This window comes from Cyprinodon variegatus, unplaced genomic scaffold (assembly GCF_000732505.1).
Source record: "Cyprinodon variegatus isolate N-32 unplaced genomic scaffold, C_variegatus-1.0 Scaffold174, whole genome shotgun sequence".
Lineage (NCBI taxonomy): Eukaryota > Metazoa > Chordata > Actinopteri > Cyprinodontiformes > Cyprinodontidae > Cyprinodon > Cyprinodon variegatus.
In genome coordinates, this window is record NW_015150627.1 from 615,404 (window position 1) to 640,218 (window position 24,815).

Sequence of the window (24,815 nt, forward strand, 5' to 3'; positions counted from 1 at the left end):
AATATCTGTAATTTGTATTGCCTAACATAACGTGTTAAAAATATCATACGTCAATTGAAACCATAATATTTTGACGCACTTTAAATCTGTCTAGCCTCTTCATCTATTTCTTTTTTTCAGATTATGAGGGGAGCCCATTGGTTCTCTAAATTCCAGTGAAAATATTTTGGGTCATGTTTAATCAATTTAATCTTTCCAGGGAAAAAAGCAAACTCACAATACGTGTTTTCAATGAGGGGAAAACAGTTTGAACAAATCCGGAAATCAATAACCCAGCTGTAAAACGAGATTATAGAGAATTTTTAGCGAGGAATTTACAAATATGTGGGGCGGCACAGAAGAGCAAATCAATCGAAGCCAAGATCAAAGACGAGCCCTTTTTTTCCTGCTCCGTCTCTGATTGTGAAGATTATGGGGGAAGATGAGAAATAAGATCAGATTGTGTGATCTTTGTCGAGAAAGACGTTAAGTGCTGTTTTAGTTGATTTAAAGAATGGGTCAAAAGCATCTGTGTCCTACATTAGTCTGATTGGATTAATAAATCAATCCCATCTCCACCCGCCCATCAAGTTTTCGCCCAGACTATTTTTAAGAAATGGGTTACAGAAGATCATCAAAGTGCCTGTGATCAGTCAACACACATTATTTAGAGTGGTGCAGGAAATTGCATCTCTGTGCACTTCACCAGAGGGTGAGCTCTGTTGTATAACAGAAAGAACACAAAAAACACATTTCTGTTGTGACATGGCGTTTTTAAATGCACACAACCCTAAGGATTATCCTCATGATTAAGCATGGTGGTGGGAGCATGCTGTGGAAATGCTTTCATGGAAAAATAAGTAATGTTCACCTATCAGCTGACTGTTGATCCTCAATATAAGGTAAGGCTATTTGCAGTAAAAGCATCTGCTAGTGATAAAATGGCATAATCAAAGTCCAGACCTAAATCTAACTGCAAGTCTGTTAAGACTAGAATATTAATAGACACTCAACATCCAGTCTGACTGAGCATAACTTTTTACCCTGCCTGATTAAAGTGCATTGAAATTGTATTTTTGCACTGCACTAGATAGTAGGTCATAAAACAGAAAAAGACATTTTCTGAAGGTGACTATTCTGCAAAATGTTCCGCATTATAAAATCCTCCCATTATTAGATGAGAACTAATCTGCATACATTCCAATTTGGTGCACAGCATTATACATCAGCTGCCTCCTGGTGTGTGACAGGAACAAGCCTGGACCTTAACCTCTCTCTTGTATTAGGCTGTCACTGACAAAGCCTGTGCACCCTGTGGGATTAAAGGAGAGCTGCTGTGGGATAGCGGACATCAGAATGAGGATTCAAACAAAGCTTTCTATAGACTCCTTTGTCATTGATCATATCTTGGATTGTACACAAAATCATGTTACTTTTTGCAAATTCCTCTGTTACCGTAAGGCAAGCCAAACTGAATATTCTAGTTCATAAATATAATTTAACATATACAATAAAGGTGCACTTCTGCACTCAGTGTCTGTTTTTAAGTTTGATAAATATACCCCCCTTTAGACTGCAATTGATGGGTGGATGGATGCTTCTGCTTAGGGGTATTGAAACCTCAACCTGGTGATGAGCAAAAAAGTGAAGGGAAAGAATTTGCACTTTTTTTTTTTAACAGCAAATCATAAAGAGAAATATAATGGAAAAATCTAATTTCAACCACATTAACTTGATTAATTTTTTTCACTCCTAATTAAAGAAATAACCTTTTCCCTGCTACAGTACATAAACAACCTAGACTAAAACACTTGTTAAGTCATTGGAAGATATAAACAAGTTAAGTTAAACTTAAACAGCCAGAGACTGATTTCACGACACGCAATATACTTTATGCCTTCAAAGTGCAAAGATCCACTGAAATTCCTTGAGTTTTTTAAGTTATTTGTCCCTGAATAACATTCAAACAATTTGAAATTCTTAAAAAGTGATACTTGCTAAAGTAAGCACATAGATTAACTCAGTGCTTTAGGTGAAAGGGAAGTGGCAGTATAAATATGTAACTGAAACATGGGTATTTTAATACAAATCTATCTGCAAATTAAATTAAAATAACAAAAGAACAAAGCTAGTTCTAAGTCTAAGCTATATGAGCCATTAAGCAACCTTTACCTTTAAGCCTCATGGTGTTAACATGAAAATAGAAAAAATAACACCACACAATATTTGTACTCAGGGCCTCCAAATGGCTAGCAACCCCCGTCACCTTAACTTTTATCTGAAAATACGTCACAGGCATTTGGATGCACTAATGCTAGCTTGCTGAGTCCGACCTCTGTTTCCTTGTGTAATGAAGGACTATTCAGATACTGTTGCTATTATTAAACTCTGCTCTGGTTAATCTTTGTTATTTTGGAATCATGTAAACATTGGAGCTGATATCATTTCCCTATGCATTTCCTCATATATCATCCACAAAAAAATGCAAAGCAGGTGTTTTTTGTCAAAACTTAGTTTTTTTTTTTTTTTTCAAATAAAATAAATAGGCTACAAGCTGTAAACTTGGGAAAAGTTGAGATGGGCAGCGGTGAGGGTTGCGGGTAGAAGAAACTAAAGAAAGAAAATCTTGCACTTTAATATTGTAACTTGTAAATAAAAAATAGGAGTTCTGAAAAAAGATTTTTGTAATTTTTGTGTGTGTATTTTTTCACAATTACAAGTAAAACAAATTCTTAATTTCAGAAAGCATCTGCATTTTTTTCTTACTGAATGATCCAGTGAAGAACACTTTCAGTTGAAACAAAGTTAATGCATGAAATCCTCTGTTTCCTGAAGTTAATTGCTTTATTTTTTCAGGAAGTTTAAGACATTTTGTCAAAACTAAAATATAAACTTATGTCTCTTCGACTACATTTGGAAAATACAGCAATTAAAAATGTGTACCTCACAGTGCTGGTTGGCTGGTTGCTGGACAGTTCCAACTAATAGCCTTATTTTCACTCTGCAAACATGAAAATGGCCTCTTTCTCCTAATGAGGGCCAGGATGCAGAGATTAGATGACCTGTGTCCCTCTGTGCTCATTATAAAAGCACAGAGTCTTGCAGAGGCGGGATAGCTAATGCTCACCTGGCAATTATGATGGCCCAGTGACTGATAGGGAAATCATTTCTTGTCTGTTCTCCTCAAAAGTACTGCATCACAAAGCCCCACAGACAGCTCTGTGAGGCATCGCAACTTCTCACTGTGCTGCCATGCACTCATTCATTTGGAAACAGTTATGTCAGGACTTAGTGCTGTTTTTAGGAGCTACTGTTTATACAGTGAGGCTTGCTGGATTTAGACAAGACATATAATGTGATGTGCTAAACTGCAGAAAGCTGCAAGTGAATAAAGGAGTAGAATTTCTTTCACCTGGAACCTGACTGACTTGGCAGCATATTGATCCTGGTGAGCTCAGACAGTGAATCCAGGAATGGTTTAAAAATAAATAAATCCAAATAACAAGCTTCATCAGAAGTACATTTTTAAAATGATATATCACAATTATGGTCTGTATATCATAGCAGCTAGAATTAGGGGTGGCTAAAAAATGTTTTTCTAACTTAAAGGGGCAGCTGATCAATATGTGATGGCACACTAAATTCAAACACCATAATAGACTTTTAAGAGTTTAATTTGGTGCAATGAAAGGAGTTGGAGTATGATGGAAATGTAAAAGTGGTGCTTTATGACATAATTGATTATGCAAAGCAAGTAAAAAAAAAATCTGTGTTATACAAAAAACATGGTATTGGGTTGTAGAGGCAATAATAGAAGGGAGCCAAAGGATAGCAAATGCAAACTTAAAAAAATACCCAACAGTTTGTATGCATCATGACAGAGAAAATAATTCAACAGGCATAGATGCGGAGGAGGAGTCTAAGCAATGGGAGAGCAATTAGTTCAGTGGGAACAGGTGAGATAGCCTGATAGAAAGTCAAAGAGCAAAAACTGAGAAAGTTGTGTACAGACAATATATTATATATATATATATATATATATATATATATATATATAAAATTTTGTTTCTGATTATGAGGATATAATACAAGGGAACTGGGTTGAAATCCATGTTGAATTGGAAAGGGCATGCAAGGTCAAAATCTCTGCCAAGGTTGTGTGTCTGTATTTAATTAGCTTTTAAACAATCATGGCATGAAAATCATTAAATGCTGAACTTGTTCTATGTTGAAGATGTAATACATTTTTCTAAAGTTACAAATACTACCATAATTTCATAAAAACATGCACAAGTGATTAAATGATTGCTTTAAACAATAGTGCACTTCGCAATTGATAATAAGTGCTCTTTATTTACCCAAAGAGAATACATAGACTGCGTGACTCATAAAAAAAATCCACATTTATTAATTAAAATAAATACATTTTAAAAATCCTCTTTATCTAATGATGTTGGTGCATTTGGGCATCAAAAAAGTAATTAAATGTGTCTTTTTTAGTGTTTTTATTAGAGTGTACTTTCATCATGCAAATAAGGATTAAATTAATCCACATAGTCACTAAACTGATTAAAAGAATATCAGATTTTAATGCAAATTTCCTGATTCACTCAGAGGGTTCTTAACAAAAATCATTTTGCTGTTTTCAACCTGTGCACAAAGCAGCAGAGATAAAAAATAAAATAAAAAAAAACTGAGAAAAAACAAAGAACAGGGGTAGAGACGACTCAGCTTTTTATTGTAGAGGAGGTGCTATTTTGTTCCTCCTGTCCTCTTGTGTTTGACACGATGTGTGCGCTTGGGCAGTGTGGGTGTATTCTTTTGTGGCTACAATCTTGGTAATATGATGAGTAATTGTAGTTGCAGTTTTTGTGCACCCGGGAGCTAATACCGCCATTAATGTGTGTGTGTGGAGTGTGAGAAACCCTCCCTGCTGAACATGTGTAGATATATCAGGAAAATAAAGTGCAGTCCCCTCTGGGAGAGTAACAGGGTCATTGGAGGCTGTTAACACAGGTGACCCAGAAGAATAACCTGTAAACAAGTTTCAACGACCAGTAGACAGACCTGCTGAATAATGGAAGATCAATAGCTCCCATTTGCACAACACTACACATTCATTAGGGAAACATGGAGCGATGCCGTAACCTTTTACAGGAATTTACACTGCAAGGTGCAACCACGAAACTTGAATGAACTGCTAGGGATTGTGAAGGCGTGTCTGTTCTAAACTTACTAAAAACTGTGGAAAAATCAATAACTGTCCACTTTTAAGCCCGGTGTAATTTTGGCCGTATGTTTAGGACGCTTAAACTCCTGAAAAGTAACATCCATCCTCCACAGACTGAAAACTTTTGGATATTTAAACTTGTTTTCCTCCAGTATTGCCCTGTGTTTATTTGCTCTGTCAATCCATCTTGTTATGTCTGGTCTTTAGTTCCATTTTACACAAAAACATCTTGATGCCACAACTACTATGTTTTACAATGTGATCAGTGTGTCCAGATTGATGAGCAGTTTTCTTTTTCCAACCTTAATTTGTCCAAAGCACCTTTTTGTAGCATAATTTATAAAAGTTTTTAATCTTCTTTTTTTTATTATAAATTCGTTTTTATTAAGCTTTTTTAAAATACAGACAAAAGGGCAGTCAAAACAATATAAAAGATAATAAAATATAGAACCAATAAAACAAATATAACATACTAGGGGGAAACTCTTTTTACAATATACCAAAGATCGAGGGCATCCTTCATAACCCAAGTTAGTCCTGTAACGTTGATGCGAAGCTTATCTATTTTTCCCATTTGGCTTGACATTTTTCTTCCTGTGTTCTAAGTCTATGTGTTAGAATCTCTGTCTCATTTAATGTGTTCACAGTCTGTATCCATTCCTTTGTGGTGGGGGGAACGGATTGGCCCCACTTCCTGGTTATTACCTTTTTGGCAGCCACCGACAGAATTTTAAACAAATAACAGTCATTATTAAAAACAAAGTTGTCCAAAAGGCCTAGATATAGAACCAAACTGGTGTTAGGTACTGTGTAACCTAATATTGTTCCAATCTTTCTGTGTATTTCGTTCCAGAACTGATTTTAGAACAGAGCCAGAAAATGTGTCCATGGTTGACATTAGATGCTCCACAATTTCTCCAACACACTTGAACAGTAGATTTAAATTTACTGATAATTTTAGGTGTTATAAAAAATCTGATTGTATTTTTCCAACAGTGTTCTCTCCAGATTCTGGAGGAGGAAGTCAAAATTTGGGTCCTCCAGATATTCAACCAATCATCTTCCTTTATCTGAATTCCTTTTCCCAATTTGTTTAATATCTAGAATGTTAGAGCCTCTATTTCCCAACAGATATTTATAGATTTAAGACACTGGTCTATATATATATTTTTCCCCTTATAGGTCTTCATCAACATTTTGATAATTCCATTTTCCTTTTGGTCTACTCTGTATGTAATCTCTTTGTTATAGTATACAAGTCTCTTAATTGTATCTAAAATGATGTTGAGTTCCAAGGGCAAAATTGAATGTTCTTTTTAAACAGTTTATTTTTTCTATCCACAGTTGCTGCTTTTCTCTAACATTAAAACACCTTAACATTAGACATTAAGAAATTATTAAAAAGTTAAAGATGTGTGAAGAGTTTGGAGAGTTGGTAAAAAGCACAGACCTCTATTACAGATTAGTCATGTTGTTTCTGTTTTTTTTAACACACAGACAAAAAAAAAAAAAAAAGTGAGTTCATTCCACAGCTCTGCTTAACTGGGATTCCAAATACTTGCAAGAAAAAAGCAAAATGGGAAAAAAAAAGCTGTTAAATGAGGCAATCCCTCTCTCTCCTGTCCTCCAAACTGTGTCTCCCCACCACTAGGCAACAGTGAGCGCATCACTTGATATGCAAAAGTGCGCAGGAGCCGAGCAAAGAAAGCGGAGCTAAAGAAAGGGACATAAGCAGCCAAAAAACATCATCTGTTGGATTTTTTTTATACAAGCAGAGCAACTAACAACCACTCGATGCCTCCATAAGAAGGAATGGAACAACCGTGGCCATAAACGCACCAAAATGACAACAACGGGACGGTGATTCTCTTCCTCTAGTCAAGCTGAATATTTATAATTTGTTTTTTATTTATTATTACCATATACTCGGAGTTTGTCTCATGTGCGCGCGGAGCATCAAGACACGGACTAGGAAATTATCTCCAACGCAATCGCCAGTGCGCGCAGGGAGGTTTCATTTAATTGAATCTGATAATTAGGCAGAGGCGTTTACATTTTCTACAGAGCGGATTTAAGTTTCAGATGAAAACTTACTATGTAAGTGCGACTCCCGAACTATCAGGTTAAAGCCTCAGCCTCCAAAGGGTGAGAGATGAGTGATCCACGACGCAGCGACCGATGAAGCTGTAAAACCTGGACTGCGACTGGCGCGTTTGGATACCTCACCCTTAAGAGCCGATTGAATCCTGTTTATTTTTATTTATTTATTTCTGATGGCTGATATTAAGATTTCATGACTATAAAGAGTAGAGTGTGGGGAAAGAGGACATAGAAGTCTAATAACAAAGGAGGTAAAGATATCTCACTTTCCTAAAGAGGGGACATTGCGCACGGCTGCAGCAACTACCAGACTTTTTTATTGTATTTTTTTAAAGAACATTGAATCCTTTGGTATTTCTTTTTTGTCAGCGTAGTATGTCTGCACTTCGAAAGAAATTTGGGGACGATTATCAGGTAGTGACCACCTCCTCCAGCGGGTCCGGATTCAATCAGCCTCCCCCGGAGAAAAAGAGGAAGAGGCAGCGCTTCGTGGACAAGAACGGACGATGCAACGTCCAGCATGGGAACCTGGGCGGTGAGACCAGCAGGTACCTCTCGGACTTGTTCACCACGCTAGTAGACTTGAAATGGCGCTGGAACCTGTTCATCTTCATCCTCACCTACACGGTGGCTTGGCTCTTCATGGCCTCCATGTGGTGGCTCATCGCCTACATCAGAGGAGACCTTAATAAAGCGCACAACGACAAGTACACTCCGTGCGTGGCCAACGTGTACAACTTTCCCTCTGCTTTCCTGTTCTTCATAGAGACCGAGGCTACCATAGGGTACGGCTACAGATACATTACAGACAAATGTCCCGAGGGGATCATACTGTTTCTCTTCCAGTCCATCCTCGGATCGATCGTCGACGCGTTTCTGATCGGCTGCATGTTTATCAAGATGTCTCAACCCAAGAAGAGGGCCGAGACGCTGATGTTCAGCGAGCATGCGGCGATCTCCATGCGTGATGGGAAACTCACTCTGATGTTCAGGGTGGGAAACTTGCGTAACAGCCATATGGTCTCTGCACAGATCCGCTGCAAATTGCTGAAAGTAAGTGCGATACTTTGGAAGGAGCAGCACTTATGTTTTTTCCCCCCCTCCAGTCCCCCATTTGACATTTTTTTAAACAAATAAAAACTGACATAAAACGACTGATACATTAACCCTTTATAGGGCAAGTTACCATTTCTGATCAATTGCATACTCCTTACAAATGGAGTACCCTCCGTCCCTCAGTGAGGTCTAGAAGCACAATATCTACATCCAGCCATTCAGCAAAGATCCTGCTACATCTCTGTACATCTTCTTTTGGCATTTAACCAATTAAATGAACACTAGAATGATATATTACCTACCGCAAATTAAGTTGAAAAAAGTTAAAAAGTCAAGGAAAAAAAGGTAAAAAGCTAATTAAAAAGTAAAAAAGTTAATAAGCCTAGTTAACAATAATATTTATGTTTATAGACTAAAAAATGTAAGTGCCAGGTTCAGCATTAATGCCTCCAAGGTTTTATTATAAAAAAAAAAAAAAAAAATGTGTGTCTTTGTTTTTCATGAATTTCTTATAGAAGCACTTATTTTTCTTAATATATTCGGGCAAATTGGTCTTGTTATTTGCCATCAAAATGTTGCAAAGGTAATAAGGTCTTGTCCTGGATTCCAATAACACTAAGGATTTCACTGAGTGCCCTGTAAAGGGTCAAGAAAAAACCTATTAGTGTCTATATTAATGAAAACGATTGAAGAAGTGAAAACTATTAACTTTCACTAATATTTCACTAACTGAGTTAAAGTCGAGCTTTTTTAATCCATTTACAGTATCCTAATTTCAATGACTATGACTAATATGTATGAAAACCTATATATATATATATATATATATATATATATATATATATATATATATATATATATATATATATATATATATATAAGAATATTATGTTAAACCAACACTGAAAAAAATAATACAGCTGATTTTGACATTTAGTTAATCATATTTAGTTACTTTAACACAATTGTTCAATGTCCTACCCTGCTAAGATGTAACAATTGTGTTAAATAACTAGATATGATTAAGTAAATGCCAAAAACGGTTGCATTACTTTTTTCAGTGAATGAAAAATATTCTGTAGCCTATATATAAGGACTTTTCTATACCTTCCTCTGAAAAATCCATCTTCCCCTGGAGCTATTATATCTTTTTATGCCACAAAAAACTTCCAATTAGTTACTTACAACATCCAGTGAGCTTTATCTTTAGCAAATATTTTGCAAAATATTTTTATATTTAGCAATAATCCATCTTGGGTTTATTATTAGGATGTCAGTGACTGATGATGTCCAATTAGAAGTGTTCCTGGTAGTTGTGCAGTGCTTTTAACTAAATTTAAGCTATAATGATACAAATTGATAGATAAATAACTGCTTGATATTTTTTCCAGGTGTGTTATTGAATGTATGCGATTTACTTTTTAAAAGTGAATTACTAAAATGATAAAGTTTTTGATAGTAATCAAATTTATTGTAGAAAATTCCTAGAGGAAATTCTGAAAATGACAAAATTGCAAAACATAAAAAAAAAAAGTAAAGCCAGTATTATAACCATTCGTTACGCACAGAAATTTATCTGAGATATACTGTAAGTTTGACATTTATGCAAATAGATGAATGAAAGCTTGACATTCAGATTATGAGAACATTTTTTAGAACATTTAATGAGACCATAAAAACAGGATTTTAAAGACATATTTATTATGTCAGGGCTTATCAGGGAAGAGTGCTTACATTTAGTGACACCCTTTGTAAGGGAGTTAAGCCACAAGTAGTTACCTCCGAAGAAGCTGGCTTTCTAATAAAGGTTTTCTGAAAATAAAGGGTGGAGAAAAAATTTGTCCAAGCAACTGGGATAACCAGAGCCTTGATCATCAAATAATTTGAGGGAAAGTCTTTAATGTATGGACTGTAGAGGAATGGCTATAAAAATGTCAATTAAATTTGTTCATTTCTATTATTTCTATGAATATATTTTTACATATTTCTTATAACATATTGATGTCCTTAAGTCTGAACTTAGAGTGACACTGACCTCTACACTTACTTGTAGTTTGGGACTTTAAATTTTAAACAAGGCTTGCCACCTAGCTGTTCTGTTATTAGTACCAATGCATATTATTAGAATATGATATGCCGGTTATGATCTGACTCCGACCTCCTATGAAGCATTGTTAGCAGGACGATGACAGACACCACATCCAACAATGCAGATCGGCAAAAGACTTTTATAAAAGCCCCTCTGCAGCACTTCAATGCCAGTAAAGTAGTTTGAAATCAAATAGCTGGAAGGAAACCAGACATATGAAAAGCTTGAGCAAATATTCAGCACATCATGAAATACCTGATGGGATTTAAACTTAACTCATTTAAAAAGCCCACATAAAATGGCTCTGCAGTACAAATTTCATGGGGCAGGTAGTTTCAGAGTCCAGGGGTTTACAACACAAACATCTGATATACTTCATTTCTCTTGGTGCATCTGAGGCTGCAGTAAGAGCATCTAGATCATTCCAGGGCCCTTCTTATGAGAAATGGCTTAATACTCTTATACAAAATGAGAATCACACTTTTCAAACTTTTAAGACAAAATAAAAGCAATGAGGGTGAACAAAAAGTTATTCCTTAGCTGTGCTCCAGATTTCTAGTGCATTTTGGCAATGGCACATCGACCGTATGCACCCTGGGTTCAGTTTATAAGCAGTATAAGAAAATGTTCCAAGAAACTGCATGGTACTAATGAAAATATAGTTGGCATCTTACTCACTGCATCTGCTCTACTGCTAGATTGTGGTTCTATTTCTTGTATTCTATAGAATCTTTGCAGTTTGAAATAAAAAATAGAGATTTTACATCAACAATGATTATTATGTGGTGACTTTTTATTACTAAATGAGCCTTGAATATGAGATATTCTACTTCACCGACCAACTGTTACAGAAATTTAATTCAGTAATATAGCCTGACAATTAAAAAAAATCTGTACATTTGTATAAAATATTAATTTATGACCATTTTTGAACCTGATCGACATTTAAATTTAAGTAGATTACCATTATTATTTCCATAAAATATGCAATCAATCTTCTTTTTATTTCTAAACAACATGTAAATTAGTTTAGAAACGATACAGAGCTGCCAAGCAGTTGACGTCTGAGTAGTAGAGTGAGAGTGATATAAATCAGGCTAACAGCCTAGTCATCAATGCCAAGGCCAAACTATTCTTCTTGGCTAAATAAAGACCTTCCTTTATAAAATATAGATTTGAAAAATGCAAAGTAGATGTAGAGTTTAGAGGGTACAAAAACTGAGATTCGGACAGTTGAACCTCATGTATTTAAAAAAATGTGTGTTTAGTTGTTATTTTTAGGATATGTGTATATCTAATTACTGCTTATATTGATGAATATTCTTAGAAATAATTGTTTCTTTTAAGAGGTAATAATCAGTTAATTTCTTGCTTCTTGTAGATTACTCTCTGGGCATCTTTATGTTGTGTAACTGACCTTTATATCTGTCACTGCTTTTATGATGTAGGTTGTTTGTGTTTGTTGATACCTGCCCCCAATATGTTAACCATTCCTTCTTTGAGTTAAACATCTATTTCTGCTTTCTTCATGGCCCATCAGTCTCGTCAGACTCCTGAAGGTGAGTTTCTTCCACTGGATCAGCTGGAGCTGGATGTGGGTTTCAGCACCGGGGCCGACCAGCTCTTCCTCGTCTCGCCGCTCACAATCTGCCATGTGATTGACACCAAAAGCCCCTTTTACGACCTCTCGCAAAGGTCCATGCAAACGGAGCAGTTTGAAATTGTGGTGATACTAGAAGGCATCGTGGAGACCACAGGTAAGCAACATGTTCGGCTTTAGGCACTTTTGAAAAAAAAAAAAAAAAAAAGCCTGTTTTACTATATGCTTTGGCTTCAGGCTGTGTTTGCAAAGGAGGGGTATTCTTTTTCATGATGGGAATGTGAAGTGGGTCTGCAACAAATCTGACTGGTTGTATTGAGCAATTTCATGGATGCTAACTGCTCACGTTCAGCTGGGCTACTTATTGAGCTGCTGATTGTATTTGATTGATTTTCATTTCTGAGTGAAACACTGGACAAATAGCAGCTAATAAAAAAAGGGGTTGATATTTATTAATCATGATTGATGAATTAGTACTTCAGCTTAATAGGGGTAAAAAAGCTCCTAACAGTGATAGTTTAAGGTTTCTAAAATGTATTTTTCTCATCAGAAAAGTGGTATAAAATCCATTCTTTGTCCCTGTGCCTAAGCACTGCTGGCTGCTGTTCACAGAGGGTAAAATCATGTGCTTTCCAGGGTCCCTCCGGAGTTACAGAATTTCATTTCCACAAGACTAGCGATGCCGCGAGTAAAACTCCTCAATACGGTCATTTTGAAATTCAATCATTTATTCGACACAGTTGATAATAAAGTGGTGCACGCAGAGCTCCTTTAGCGTTGCAACAATTGTAATGGACCAGTTCAGGGGAAATGCAGCATATTGAGACGTGAGAGGATGGTAATTAGCGAAGCAGTCAGTTCCTAGATATCCATGACGGGCATGTGTTGCAGTTTTATTAAACTTTCATTGCAGCTGAGTATTATCTGACACACAGTTTGGCCCTGCAGCTTAGGCCATGCAGCATTTATGCTGTATCAGTCTGCTGGGAGCAGACATGATAGAGAAAGTAGGTGTATGTTATTAAATGATGTAAATGTACTGCACAGTGTAGAACAGTCAGAGTGTCGAGTGTTTGGTCCATCAAAATATTCTCACCGCAGCATTAATTCAGATTTTATATATATATATATATATATATATATATATATATATATATATATATATATATATATATATATATATATATATAAAATTTTATTTATTAGGTAATGAAAAAAAACATATTTTATAACATCAACATTTGAAGTTAGCAAATCTCCAAGAGTGCCCCTTTATTTTATAATATTATTAGAAACTAATATAGTGGAGCATATTTGATTTTAAAAAGTTTAGAATGGTTTAAAAATAGACAATTAAAAACTATATCTTATATTTATATCATACCAAAAAAATACTAAAATTTTTACTATGTTTTCTATAGTATTAAATTATTAGTTATTAAAATATTAAGATACATTAAAAAAAAGTATATTAGGCTGAAAGCTTTAAAATAAAATAACAAAATAACATCGGAACGGAATGATTTTAGTGTGTGAATTTTGTTATAAAGGCATTCATATCTAATATTAAAAAACAGTTTTAATATTTTCTCACAAGATCATCAAGCCCTTTGATGATCTTTCTTTTAGTGCTATGGTAACAAGGTGTTAATATGCTTTTTATTGATTTATCATGTTTTGGGATAAAAATTTCACAAAAAACAATATAATAGGGGTAAAATTGATCATGTACTGTATATAAACCTTTTATTACAATAAAAAAAAAAAAGAAAAATACAGATATTTTGACCAAAATACCAGCTAACACTTTTAGCAGGTCAATGTATTATTTCAAAGTAATTCCCTTTTTGTAGGATTTTACTTGTACCATATTTAGAGGAACATTGTAGGTTTTTTTAACCAAGTATACATATGTATTATGTTTATTTTCTTCAATTTATTTATTGTTGGTTTAATTGGAGTTAAAATTAGGTAACATTCAAAAAGTAATTTTTGAAAATTTGATTAGGTGAAAATACATCTCTTATTTAAAGTGACAGTGGATTTTGTTAAATGTTTATGTAATATTTTGCTTGAGAATGTCAGAAGGACTATAATTGTTGAATTTATTGGATAACTACTTTGAATTAAATTACTTATGGGCCTGAAAAAGCAAGGGCTGAGGTTTGTAACCTTTTTCAATGACCCTTACACAATATTTTCAGGAGTGTGAATCAAGTGTGATTAGTGCACATTTTAGGGCTTTATTGTCACAGAGACGTGCTCCCTCATGTCATGTCTCCCAGAAGCATCTGGACTCCAGAGCAGCTGCAGTCATGTGAAATGCGGATGTAGAAACAATCTATAGTTAAAAATTGATGTACAGTGAAAGTCTGAATCTTTCTCTGCTCTCATTTCTGGCCAATGTAACTGTTTCCATGGTAACCTCTCCTTGAGTATTCAGGATCGCAGTGCTGCACTAAACTTAGATATATTCTTTTTGTTTCTATGGTATAGGAATCATTACATATTTTCAGTAATGAATAAGACAAATGTGCAACCCTGAGTAAGAAATAGGATTGCTGCCTGTTATTTAGGTAGATCTTCTCTGATTTATGAGAAGCACTCAGACAGTGGCAGCGCTGTGGCTTTAAAATCTCACTAAAACAGGTGATACAGCAGAGAAAGAATGAGATAAAGCATTTATGCCTTCTGTCTACAAGAAAAGAAGCTGCACAGCTAGCACTGTCACTTGTTGACAAAACAAGTTTAAATGCTCTCCTCTTTGGGAAGAGTCTCACAATTTAAAAATATTATTTTCATTCGAGTTCTCCTTTCACACAGAAATACAGGATAATTGCCATACCCTGCACATTGTATAAAAAGGCAGAGGAGAACATAATCTCATCTCACCTCCATGGTCACTTATTGTATGCTACATTTTCCAAATGACAGCTAGGAAACTGCAGCAGCATTTGCAGCTTTGTCATATAGATGAAAGTGAAAGATAACACACTCACTGTGAATTCATTGAGGTATAATATGGGTAACTTATCTTTTTTAGCTGGGGCTGAAACAATTAACGGTTGTCCTGGTAATTTTACTAATGTAAAAATTAGATAACCTCTACAACTGCATTTGGCATTAAAAACTGTATTGTTTAGTGCTAGTTAAATGTGGTATGGAGGTGCATGTAAAGCATGTAATACAACGACTAAAAAAGGAAAAAGAAAATGGTGAATGTAGCTAAGGGCTCAAGAAAGGAATTAATGAATGTATTCATTTTTCTCATGTAACCTCTAGAGCAGGGGTAACCAATTAAAAATCAGCAGGTTCCTAATAAAGAAAATCATCAACCAGTAAAGGTCCGGAGACATTTTTAATTATAATCCGTTACTTTAAACGGAATTTAACACTGAAATAAAATGAGGTGTTTATGCATTCATGTTATACATTACATTTTTAATAATAAAAAAAAAATTATAAAAAAAGTATAGAACATTTTTCCATTTTAAAATCTAAAGTGTTTTTTGAAGTAGAGAACAACAATCTTTCAGTTTAGTATATAGAGAATTTCCTGATCCACAGATTTTTTTTTAAAACACCTGAACTGACCTTTTTTTTTCTGGCTTAATGTGAGTAGTGGGCTTTAGGCTGCCCTGCGAGGCTTTAAACCTGGGTTTGAATGGAGACAAAGCCATTCTCAAGCACATATCAAGGTGCTCATTTTGAGCCTGGATCCATATTTATTTCTGCTTATGTTCATGGTGGAGAATCCTGCTTCACAGCAGCAAGTTGAGCCAACCACCCTCAAACTGTTCAGGTTCCGCTCTGGTCCGGCCATGTCAAGATCGGCTATTGCAATCGCACCAAACAGAAAAAAGAAGGGCGAGAAGATCCGGTTTGTCAAATTAAGATATAGTAACAACAGATTTGTAACTGCAAATTAGAGCATAATTCTTCTATATTTCAAAAAACGAACACAGTTTATTTAAAATATTGGATGCAAACTATTGGTTCTTCAACAGACCAGGAAGCAGATTTCTCATTTCCATCGGAAGCCGCACATCATGCTGGATGCAGATGGAGATTTTTTTAATATGTCATATTAAATTAAGTGTACATTTCTGCATGTTTTGCAGAAATGATAATATAGCGCATGCTCTCTTCAAGCTCTAAGGATAAGTCGGAGCGTAGCAATAATGGAGGAACAGCGGAGGCTGTAGACTTTGCTTTGCACAGGAGGCTTTGAACGCAGCGGGCCAGAGCAGTGATGGAGGATGTGAGATTTCGGGATAACAGGAGAAGCGGAGCAAGTGACGTTTAGACCCCGTCATCAATTCAATTCAATTAATTTCAATTCAGTTTATTTATATAGCGCCAAATTCACAACACATGTCATCTCAAGGCACTTTACAGTTCAACCAAATCATACAGTCAAATTGATTCAAAGTTTTCTATCTAAGGAAAACCAGTTGATTGCATTGATTCATTGACTCAAATACAATCCCTCACACTAAGCATGCTTGTAGCGACAGTGGAGAGGAAAAACTCCCTTTTAACAGGAAGAAACCTCCAGCAGAACCAGGCTCAGTGTGAGCGGCCAGCTGCTGAGGCCGACTGGGGTTCAAGGAGACAGAAGTAGAGACACAAAAAGTAGCTGCAAAAAGCGGTCCCCTTCAGGAAACAAACAGCCAGGCAGACAAGCTCCGAGCCAGCTCCCATGCCAATAATCATCAGACAATATGTGGTAATTTATAAATGTTATAAATCAGGTTGGGTACGGATTAGCCAGGAGGTGGGTCTGGATCCGGACCGTGGTCAGCTAATCCATGACCTCTGCTCTAGAGGTCTAGCAGTTACAGTAATGCATACGCGATGCATTGTTAACTTTTGGTTAGTTGCTATGGGCTACTATTAACCACTAAACAGGCTTAAATCGGGGGTAACCAGATATTTATTTACATTTTTAATTATTGAATAGAAAATCTAGCAATAACAATACTGGGTGCACAAGAATCTAGCACAGTAATTAGATATTATTTATAATTCTGTTTTTTAGTAAATATTTTCAACAATTAAAATGTGTTCTGCAACATTTCACTTTGTGTTGAACAAATTTTCATACACTGTTTAAAAAAAAGATTTTGAGTTATTTTAATAATACTTACTGGTATATTGATAATTTGGGAATTATGATGAAAGGAGTCCTTACCATCATTCTTATATGTTGCTCCCTCCAAAGATTTTCAAATTTATTTATTTATTTATTTTTTTTTATTTTGGTCATGCCACCCCCAAACCTTCATACTGTATAACTCAGGGTTAAGAATCATAGTTGTATAATTAATAAGTTATTTTAATCCTAAATCTGCCAGGGGTGCGATTAGTTTTAGGCTAAAAGGAGGCTTGTGATAGTACTAATTTTCTCATGTTCATGCATCAGAAGGTCTCAGGTGTCTTTCTTCATTTGTGAGATCCACCACCTTGCTGACACATTTTTTTTAATCTTATGATGACACCTAATGTTCGCTTTTGTCATCCTCTCAGATCTGCTGCTGCAAATTTTTTTTTTCAAAATATGAGCCAACAGCTTAGTTTTAGTGTTTATTTTTCACTTTCATGTTGTTTACTTGTTGAGTCGTATTTTTTCAGCCTATTGATTCCCCATGCATATGTATATACAGTAATGCATATTCCCGTTTTAATACATTTAACCTTTGTTATTTCTATAACTTGAAATCCTTGAGTTCATTTGCTATGAAATCAGTGACTCATTCCAGAAAATATCATATTGGTAAGAACCTAATCAGTATTGATGTAGAGGAGTTTCTGTGTGCGTAATGTTCAGGCAGTATCATTTATGTGTGCAAACCTAACAACATTAACATCCTCTTCCTTTCCTTGTTCCCTCGTGACTTAGTTTTCAGAGTAATACTTATTAGTATCACAGGACTCTGGCATGCAGTATTTTATATTACCTCTGAGTCTTATCAACAAAGTTAGCATCTGACACCATTAGTATAAATAATTGCAGTGGTAGCAAAACACTACATAGCTCTTCTCGAGAAGGGCTTTTTGGTTTATTAATCATAGGCCTGCCTGATTTTATATGTGTAGTTCAGCACATTGCCAATAATAATACCATCCTCAAGTGCTGAAATAAAGAGGTTTAAACATTAAAAACAGAGACTTAATGACCATTCTATTTCTGACAAATGCAAATTCATAAAGATAACGAAAATTGACGAGCTAAACGTGGATAGTTTTTGACAAAACCTTGACAAGTGAGTTTTCGTCAACGAGACGAGACAAGACTGAATAAAAAGTTTAGCGGGTGGTCGGTTAGACGTTTAAAATGCATCATTGTGCTGTAATCTGCTAAGCAGTATCAGCCGTATTGCTGCGTCTTGTTTGGTCTTGCTGTCCACCAGGCGTGCAGTGGTGTGTTCTGCATGACCACAGATGGATCATGGCAGCAATTGCAGGGGTGAAAATAACTTGAAATGGTCCGGTAGTGCATGCTCAAGTCTGTTCTTCCACATGTGCTTCTGCAGAAATGTGTCTTTGTTCGCGTGGCTGTGCTTGTGCTCCACAGTGATGGTTCGCTCTCAGCAGTATGGCACTTCCTGCGCTTGCTACTTAATAAACTATATGTGCTGATCATTCTCTGCCATGCATGACAAATCCTTATCTCTATCCCTATCAATATTTTATTTCTTCCAGCTCACAAAAGCTGATGCAAAACCTTCTTTCATTTTCTACCAAAAGGAATCCCTTAATTATATCCAAAGCAAATATTTTACTGCATACTGTTTCCTTTGAATATTTCAACATTTTAGTTAGCACATTCATTCACTTTAGGTCTGGATTGGCATGGCATTATAAGACAATTATGTAGGTTCTCTCTGTATTTAGTTTTATGTCAAAACCATGTTAATTTAAAGCTGCATTGACCATCTGAGCAGCTGTAACCAAGGGGCAAACGCCAAAAATTGCCAAAGTAGAAAGAAGATTGTTTTTGTTCTTTGCTTTTTTGGAGCAATAAAGATCATATTGATCTGTGTGTAATGCATAATTCATATTAGATCAGGAATGATTGCTTTAGGATGGAAATCCTATACGTCTAAAACCATTCCTTATCGTGCATTTTATTAGCTTGTCTGTTTGCTATAATAACCAATATGATGTATTGAACTAGCTCTGCTATTTTCACACCTTTTGTAACACACTTTTGTATAAAGTAGGGTATTAATTCATTAAAAATAGATTATTTAAATTCTACAAATCTAATTTTTATGCCCAACAGCAATCTAGCTGTCAGTCTGGTAAATAATCTGGTTATTTGAAATTGTTGAGGTAAACTTTGTTTGACTAAAATTACACTGAAACCTTTTTAAGTTGTAGTCAACTAAAACGGACTAAAACTATCACATATAGTAATGAGTAAAATGCAACCAAAATTAATAATAGATTTCGTACTGAAGACTAAGGCTTTCTTGTAGATTTAAAAAACAAAAGGTGGCAACTGGAGCAAAGGTCCACAAAAAATACAGAAAACCAAAATCCAGGAAACCTCAGGGAAAACAAACATTAGGAGCAAAGAAACAACGAGGAACCAGCAAACAAAAGTAACTGAAGAGGAGGAGTATATATGCCAAACAGAACAAAGCCTGGGGCAATCAACTGATTGGGAGCAGGTGTGGACAGAAGAATCTAGAAGGGAGCTAGGGGAAGGGGAGTGGCACAAGGGGCAACAGAGGGTAAACAAGAAATATATAAGAACTTATATAGAACCAGAAAACACAAAATGGAAATGAAACCAATAAAGCAGAAAACACAGAAAAACATGAATTAAAGTGTAACTCAGAAGTCAGCTGGTAAGAAAAACTGTGCAACTTAGTGGGTTGAGAATCATAGTTTCAAATATGAATCAGTTCAAAATAGGAATTAATTATGATTCAGCTTGCCAACATCCAGAACAAACAAACAGCTGACCTTAACTTCATGTAAATAATGGGGCCAGTGTATCTCATTTCATCAGTAATTAACACTAAGTCTTTCCTTGTTATCTGCCATTCCTTTTATAGTCTTTTCCAGCTCATCCATATTTAGAGCCCTCCGACTCTGATACCCTTTTCTTGATTGGTACACGCAACACACTAGCCTCAACACACCAGATAATGTAAAGGTAGGGTAACATATGCAATGTGCCAATTGCTGCCCATGCCTCATATTTAAGAGTTGTCCTACCAGATTCCAATCCTTTTGATTTGGTCTGGTTGTGGTTTCAACTTATACTGATAAAAATCTCACTTTGATTCACCTTTGAATAAATACTCCTGATTGGTTAAGGTTGAAGTTATCAGTTTTACTCAATCTTTAATCTGATTTAATGTAATTTGCAATAACTATATAGATAAATACCCATCTATGCAATAGAGGTATAGATCAGTAACCATCTATATAAATAACCATGTAAATACCCTGTGCAATAACCCTGTATAATAATCCTACTAAAAAAGAAGAGACTTCAGCTGTCAGTATGCATTTGTACGATCCAATATTTCAGGTTGGACCAACTTGATTAACTGACAATAAAGACAGTATTTATAGCACCAGATGATTAAAGAGCTGCACCTTTGATTACTACAATTGTAACTATGAGCAGCACAGACTTTATCATAGCATGGATATTTAACAAAGTTAAGAAAAGTCTTTTCAGGTTCTTTTAAAATTTTTTAAAAGTTGTCTCAGTTGGATATCTGAGACATTTTACTGTACAGTCAGAAGACTGCAATGAGTAAAATGAATAAATTGTCAACCATGCAACCATGTGATTGGTGCCGCAGCAATGGCCATGACCAATGTGAAACAATTAGTTAAATAGGTTCATTTCATGAAAGTGACATCATGTGGTAATGAGACACGTTCATATTTGACTTTAAGTAGATATTTATTTAGCAACCAATTGTTTCAGTAATATATATATTTTTTCCCTATATTAAGTGATTTTTGAAGAAAAAATTAACATTTGTTAAACAAGAAATTTAATTTTTAGTTGTAAAGGCAAACAATTTTAATTCAACCAAATGAAACAGACCTTTCAATCTGTCAGTGTTGAAAATTAGTTTGATTCACAGCATAAAATTCCGAATTCTGGATGAATCCTAAATGGTCACAGATTCTTTCTAGTAAAAGGTGATGGGAAATTTGACAATGTTTGCTTAATGGTCTTTTGGTCTGACAATAGTAGCCCGAAACGTCCAATTTAGAGAGGAACCACATAATTTACTTCTTTATGTTTACGGTATAGGGAAGGATTTTCTTTTACCGGGTGCATCATCAAATTAAGTGGTACCCCAATTGTCAATCATTCTGCTGATATATTTAAGTCTATGAAGTGTATGAAAAGAAGAGAATGGCCTCAAAAAAGAGAAACAAGACTATTGTTTTTGTGAGATTCTTTCATGCGATGGCGTACACTGAGTGCACTGGCTGGGCTAGGCGTTCCCTCTCGGGTGCGGGTACAAGATTGTGCATGTGCATTTTTTTTTTTTAAAGTAGAGAAAATGTGTGAAAATCCTCCACTCTACCTTTACTTAAGTACATAAGTATAGGTTCTAATGTAAGTGATTTTTCTTTTGGTGCAGGTAACCTTGTTATGAGTTTATTATAAACAGTTTGGGTGCCTCACTTAGGCTCTTCTGAGCTACAGGATATTAGAATAATATTAAGATAATGGAGTTTTTGGACATCTGTTAATCAAATCAGAATTACCTATGTTTATACATGGTTTCAATAATGATTTTATTCCGCATCTACAGTATGCAGCTCTGACATTTTGACATTTATATCCTGACTTATATCAATCTTACAGTTAAGTCTATAGAGTGTCTGGAAAAAAACTCAATATTGTACATTTTTATTGGTTCACAGAAGTTTTACTTTTATTAATGCATTGCTGTTATCCTTAGAAATGCACCACATGTGTCAGTAGCTGTTGGACAGCTTCCTTATTGAATTGCTGTTTCAGCTCCTAGAGATTTAGGGAGAAAAGTAAAAATAAAATAGGAAGGACTGATACATTTATTCTCCCTAATGGAATTTCTAACATAAAACTCATTTATTCTATGGATTCAATAAAAACCTAGCAATTTATTTCATTTCATTGAAGAAAAAAGCTTTATGAATGAATTCATGTCTGTCCCATTTTTATTTTTAAAATATGTAAATTTACTTTTTTTATTGAATCGTTCACTAATGCTGTCCTATATATCAGCGCTTTGGTTTCTGTCATAGTCACAGTAGGGATCCTACTTAGTGCTTTATTCACATCATCTAACTGATCCTCTCAAGGCACTTAACTCAACTTGGCTAGCTAGTGTTAGGATTGACAGGCTCTTAATTTCGCTCTGATCTTATTTCTCAGGTCAGCCATTCTCGCATTAAGTTGTTCATGCATCATTGGGCGTTGGTACCCAATCTCTGGGGGTGGTCGATGTTAGCTCCCCTATCTGACCTTGTGTCTTGCTTCCCCTTGCCGAAGCATTCATGTGTTGTATCCCCTGGCACTTCTGTGAACTCTTGTGAAAGTAGCTACACTTTGTGGATGTTTGGAGACTGATTTACTACCCTGTAGTAAATCATTTTGATACCATTTTGAGTGCCAACTCACACTTTTTACAGTGTAGATGTTTGGTGGGAATTTTAGTCTGTCTATCTGTCTATGTTGATATTTTGTTAATTTGGCGTTATTTATTAGTTATTAATAATATGATTTGAGCTTGATAATGAGTTGCCCTTTTTGTCTTTCAGTACCAGCTGTATGTGAACTTGTTCATACATTTGGCCTCTACCCATGCAACCAGTTCATATTGAGGTTTAAAATGTTAGTGGAGGAACCGTTCTGTAGCTTTTAAAGTTCTAGAGCTGTACATTTGTTTTATTCATGGCCACTAACCTCCATCCCAGATCCTTTGTTTAGGTTCAAAGGTGGACAAACCATGTAGTAACAAGTAAGAGCTAGGCAATTAACATTTACCAGCCTCCGAGGGTTACTTATTGGACCTTTTTTAATTATAACTTCCAGTAAAAGACACAAAAAAATTCTCTGACACACACACACACACACACACACACACACACTCTATTAGTGCCTTTAGAGCACTAAAATGAGGTTTGTCTGTAGGTTTAAACAGACAGGAGAGCATGATGACGCTAGGCTGTACCTGTGGCTCAGGTGACAACTGTGGTACCGTTTCTTTAAATCAACGTAAAAGAGTGGCTGTCTTAACCAGAGCCAAGGGGAGGATTCAGGCTACACATTTTCCTGTCTCTAGTAGTTAAACACCATGCCTTTTCTCCTTTACTAAAGCAGCTTTAGAAGTCATGTCAGTCACCAAACCATTTTGCAGGTGTGAGGGAGCTTCTTTCTCCCTACTGCAATTACAAGAAGAAAAAAAACGTTTTATGTAAACTATGTAAATAGCAAGCCTATATAATTCTTAACAAGCAGCCCTGGTCTTGAAATAAAATATAGAGAGTCCCCTCTCTATAATGGTGGAGGAACTGCTTACTTGATTGTTCCTTTTTTCAGTGTTTGTGGATACAGGCCTGATAATATTTGGTGATACAGAATTTCTTCCGGCAAACTGAAGAAAAATTACATTTGTTATATTTTTTAACAAATAATGGGTTAAAAATCCACTATATATTTTAGTGCTCTTTTTCAGAAATGTTAGTTTTTTTTTTCCTCACAGTTTGGCTTCCTGACTAATCTTAGGCCATGGCTTAGGAATGGCGTTACAGTAATGAGGCTGACACTATTCCAGAAGCTTAACGTCATACTAATTTATCCAAAACAGGCTAGAATGTGAGCTGGGGCTCATTTTCCTGCTAGAAGGGGGACATCTTAGTTTTCAGCTGACCCAGAGCGTAAGCCTCAGATTAAAGAAAGTTATTTAGCATGTTCAACAAGACGTTAGGAACAAAACCAACTCAGCCTGCTGCTTGACCTCAGACTGGAAGACCAGAGTGTCTGCAGTGAAGCAACTTAAATATAAATATGGATTTGGTCTTTAACGATTAAAAAAAAAGAAAATCATCAAATTACAGTTCTACATTTGCTACCACTCGCATGGGCTAGTAAAATGATTTCTGGTAAAACATTTTATGATCCAACAAAATAAAAGGTATTGCTTCAATAAATAAAAGTTTATTTAGATGAGTCAAGCGGGGTGTGGTGGCCCAGTGTTCAGGGCATTGCGCTTGGAATCCAGAGGTTTTGAGTTCAAGCCCCACTCCCACAGACTGCCACTCTGGGTCCCTGAGCAAAGACCCTTAACCCCCACACCGCTCCCTGGGCGCCACAAAATGTCAGCACACTGCTGACACTTTTTTTTAAAAACAAGAAATCATCCCAAATTGACCAAAATGGACTATGAAATGGATAAAGCTGGCTAAGATTAGACTTCTGGAGTGGCCTTCAATAATTGTGACTTTTACCTCTCATCTACATGTATTGCAAAAAGCCAGAAGGTTACCATTGAACCAAATAATTTCAGTTCAAATATGTACTTCTGATTAAAAGGGACATGAAAAAATCCAGTCAGAATTATGACTGGAGATTCTTAAAAACTACAAGTGTCATATATATATTAGGGCTGCAACAACGAATCGATAAAATCGATAAAAATCGACTTTTAAAAGCGTTGGCAACGAATTTAATCCTCGATTAGTTGTGTCGCGCGATTAATGCGTCATCCGCCGCCGCCGTCATC

The 24,815-nt window shown here is 35.6% G+C and overlaps 1 protein-coding gene across 1 annotated transcript in view; it reads left to right on the forward strand.

Moving 5' to 3' along the window:
* Positions 1 to 6,905: 6,905 nt before the first annotated feature.
* Positions 6,906 to 24,815, forward strand: part of kcnj3 (potassium channel, inwardly rectifying subfamily J, member 3) — a 59,967-nt gene continuing 42,057 nt past the window's right edge. The window contains exons 1-2 of the mRNA XM_015378523.1: positions 6,906 to 8,362; positions 11,995 to 12,211. Coding sequence (XP_015234009.1) covers positions 7,685 to 8,362; positions 11,995 to 12,211 — 895 coding nt within the window. The 5' untranslated portion in view covers positions 6,906 to 7,684. The remainder of the gene's footprint in view (positions 8,363 to 11,994; positions 12,212 to 24,815) is intronic.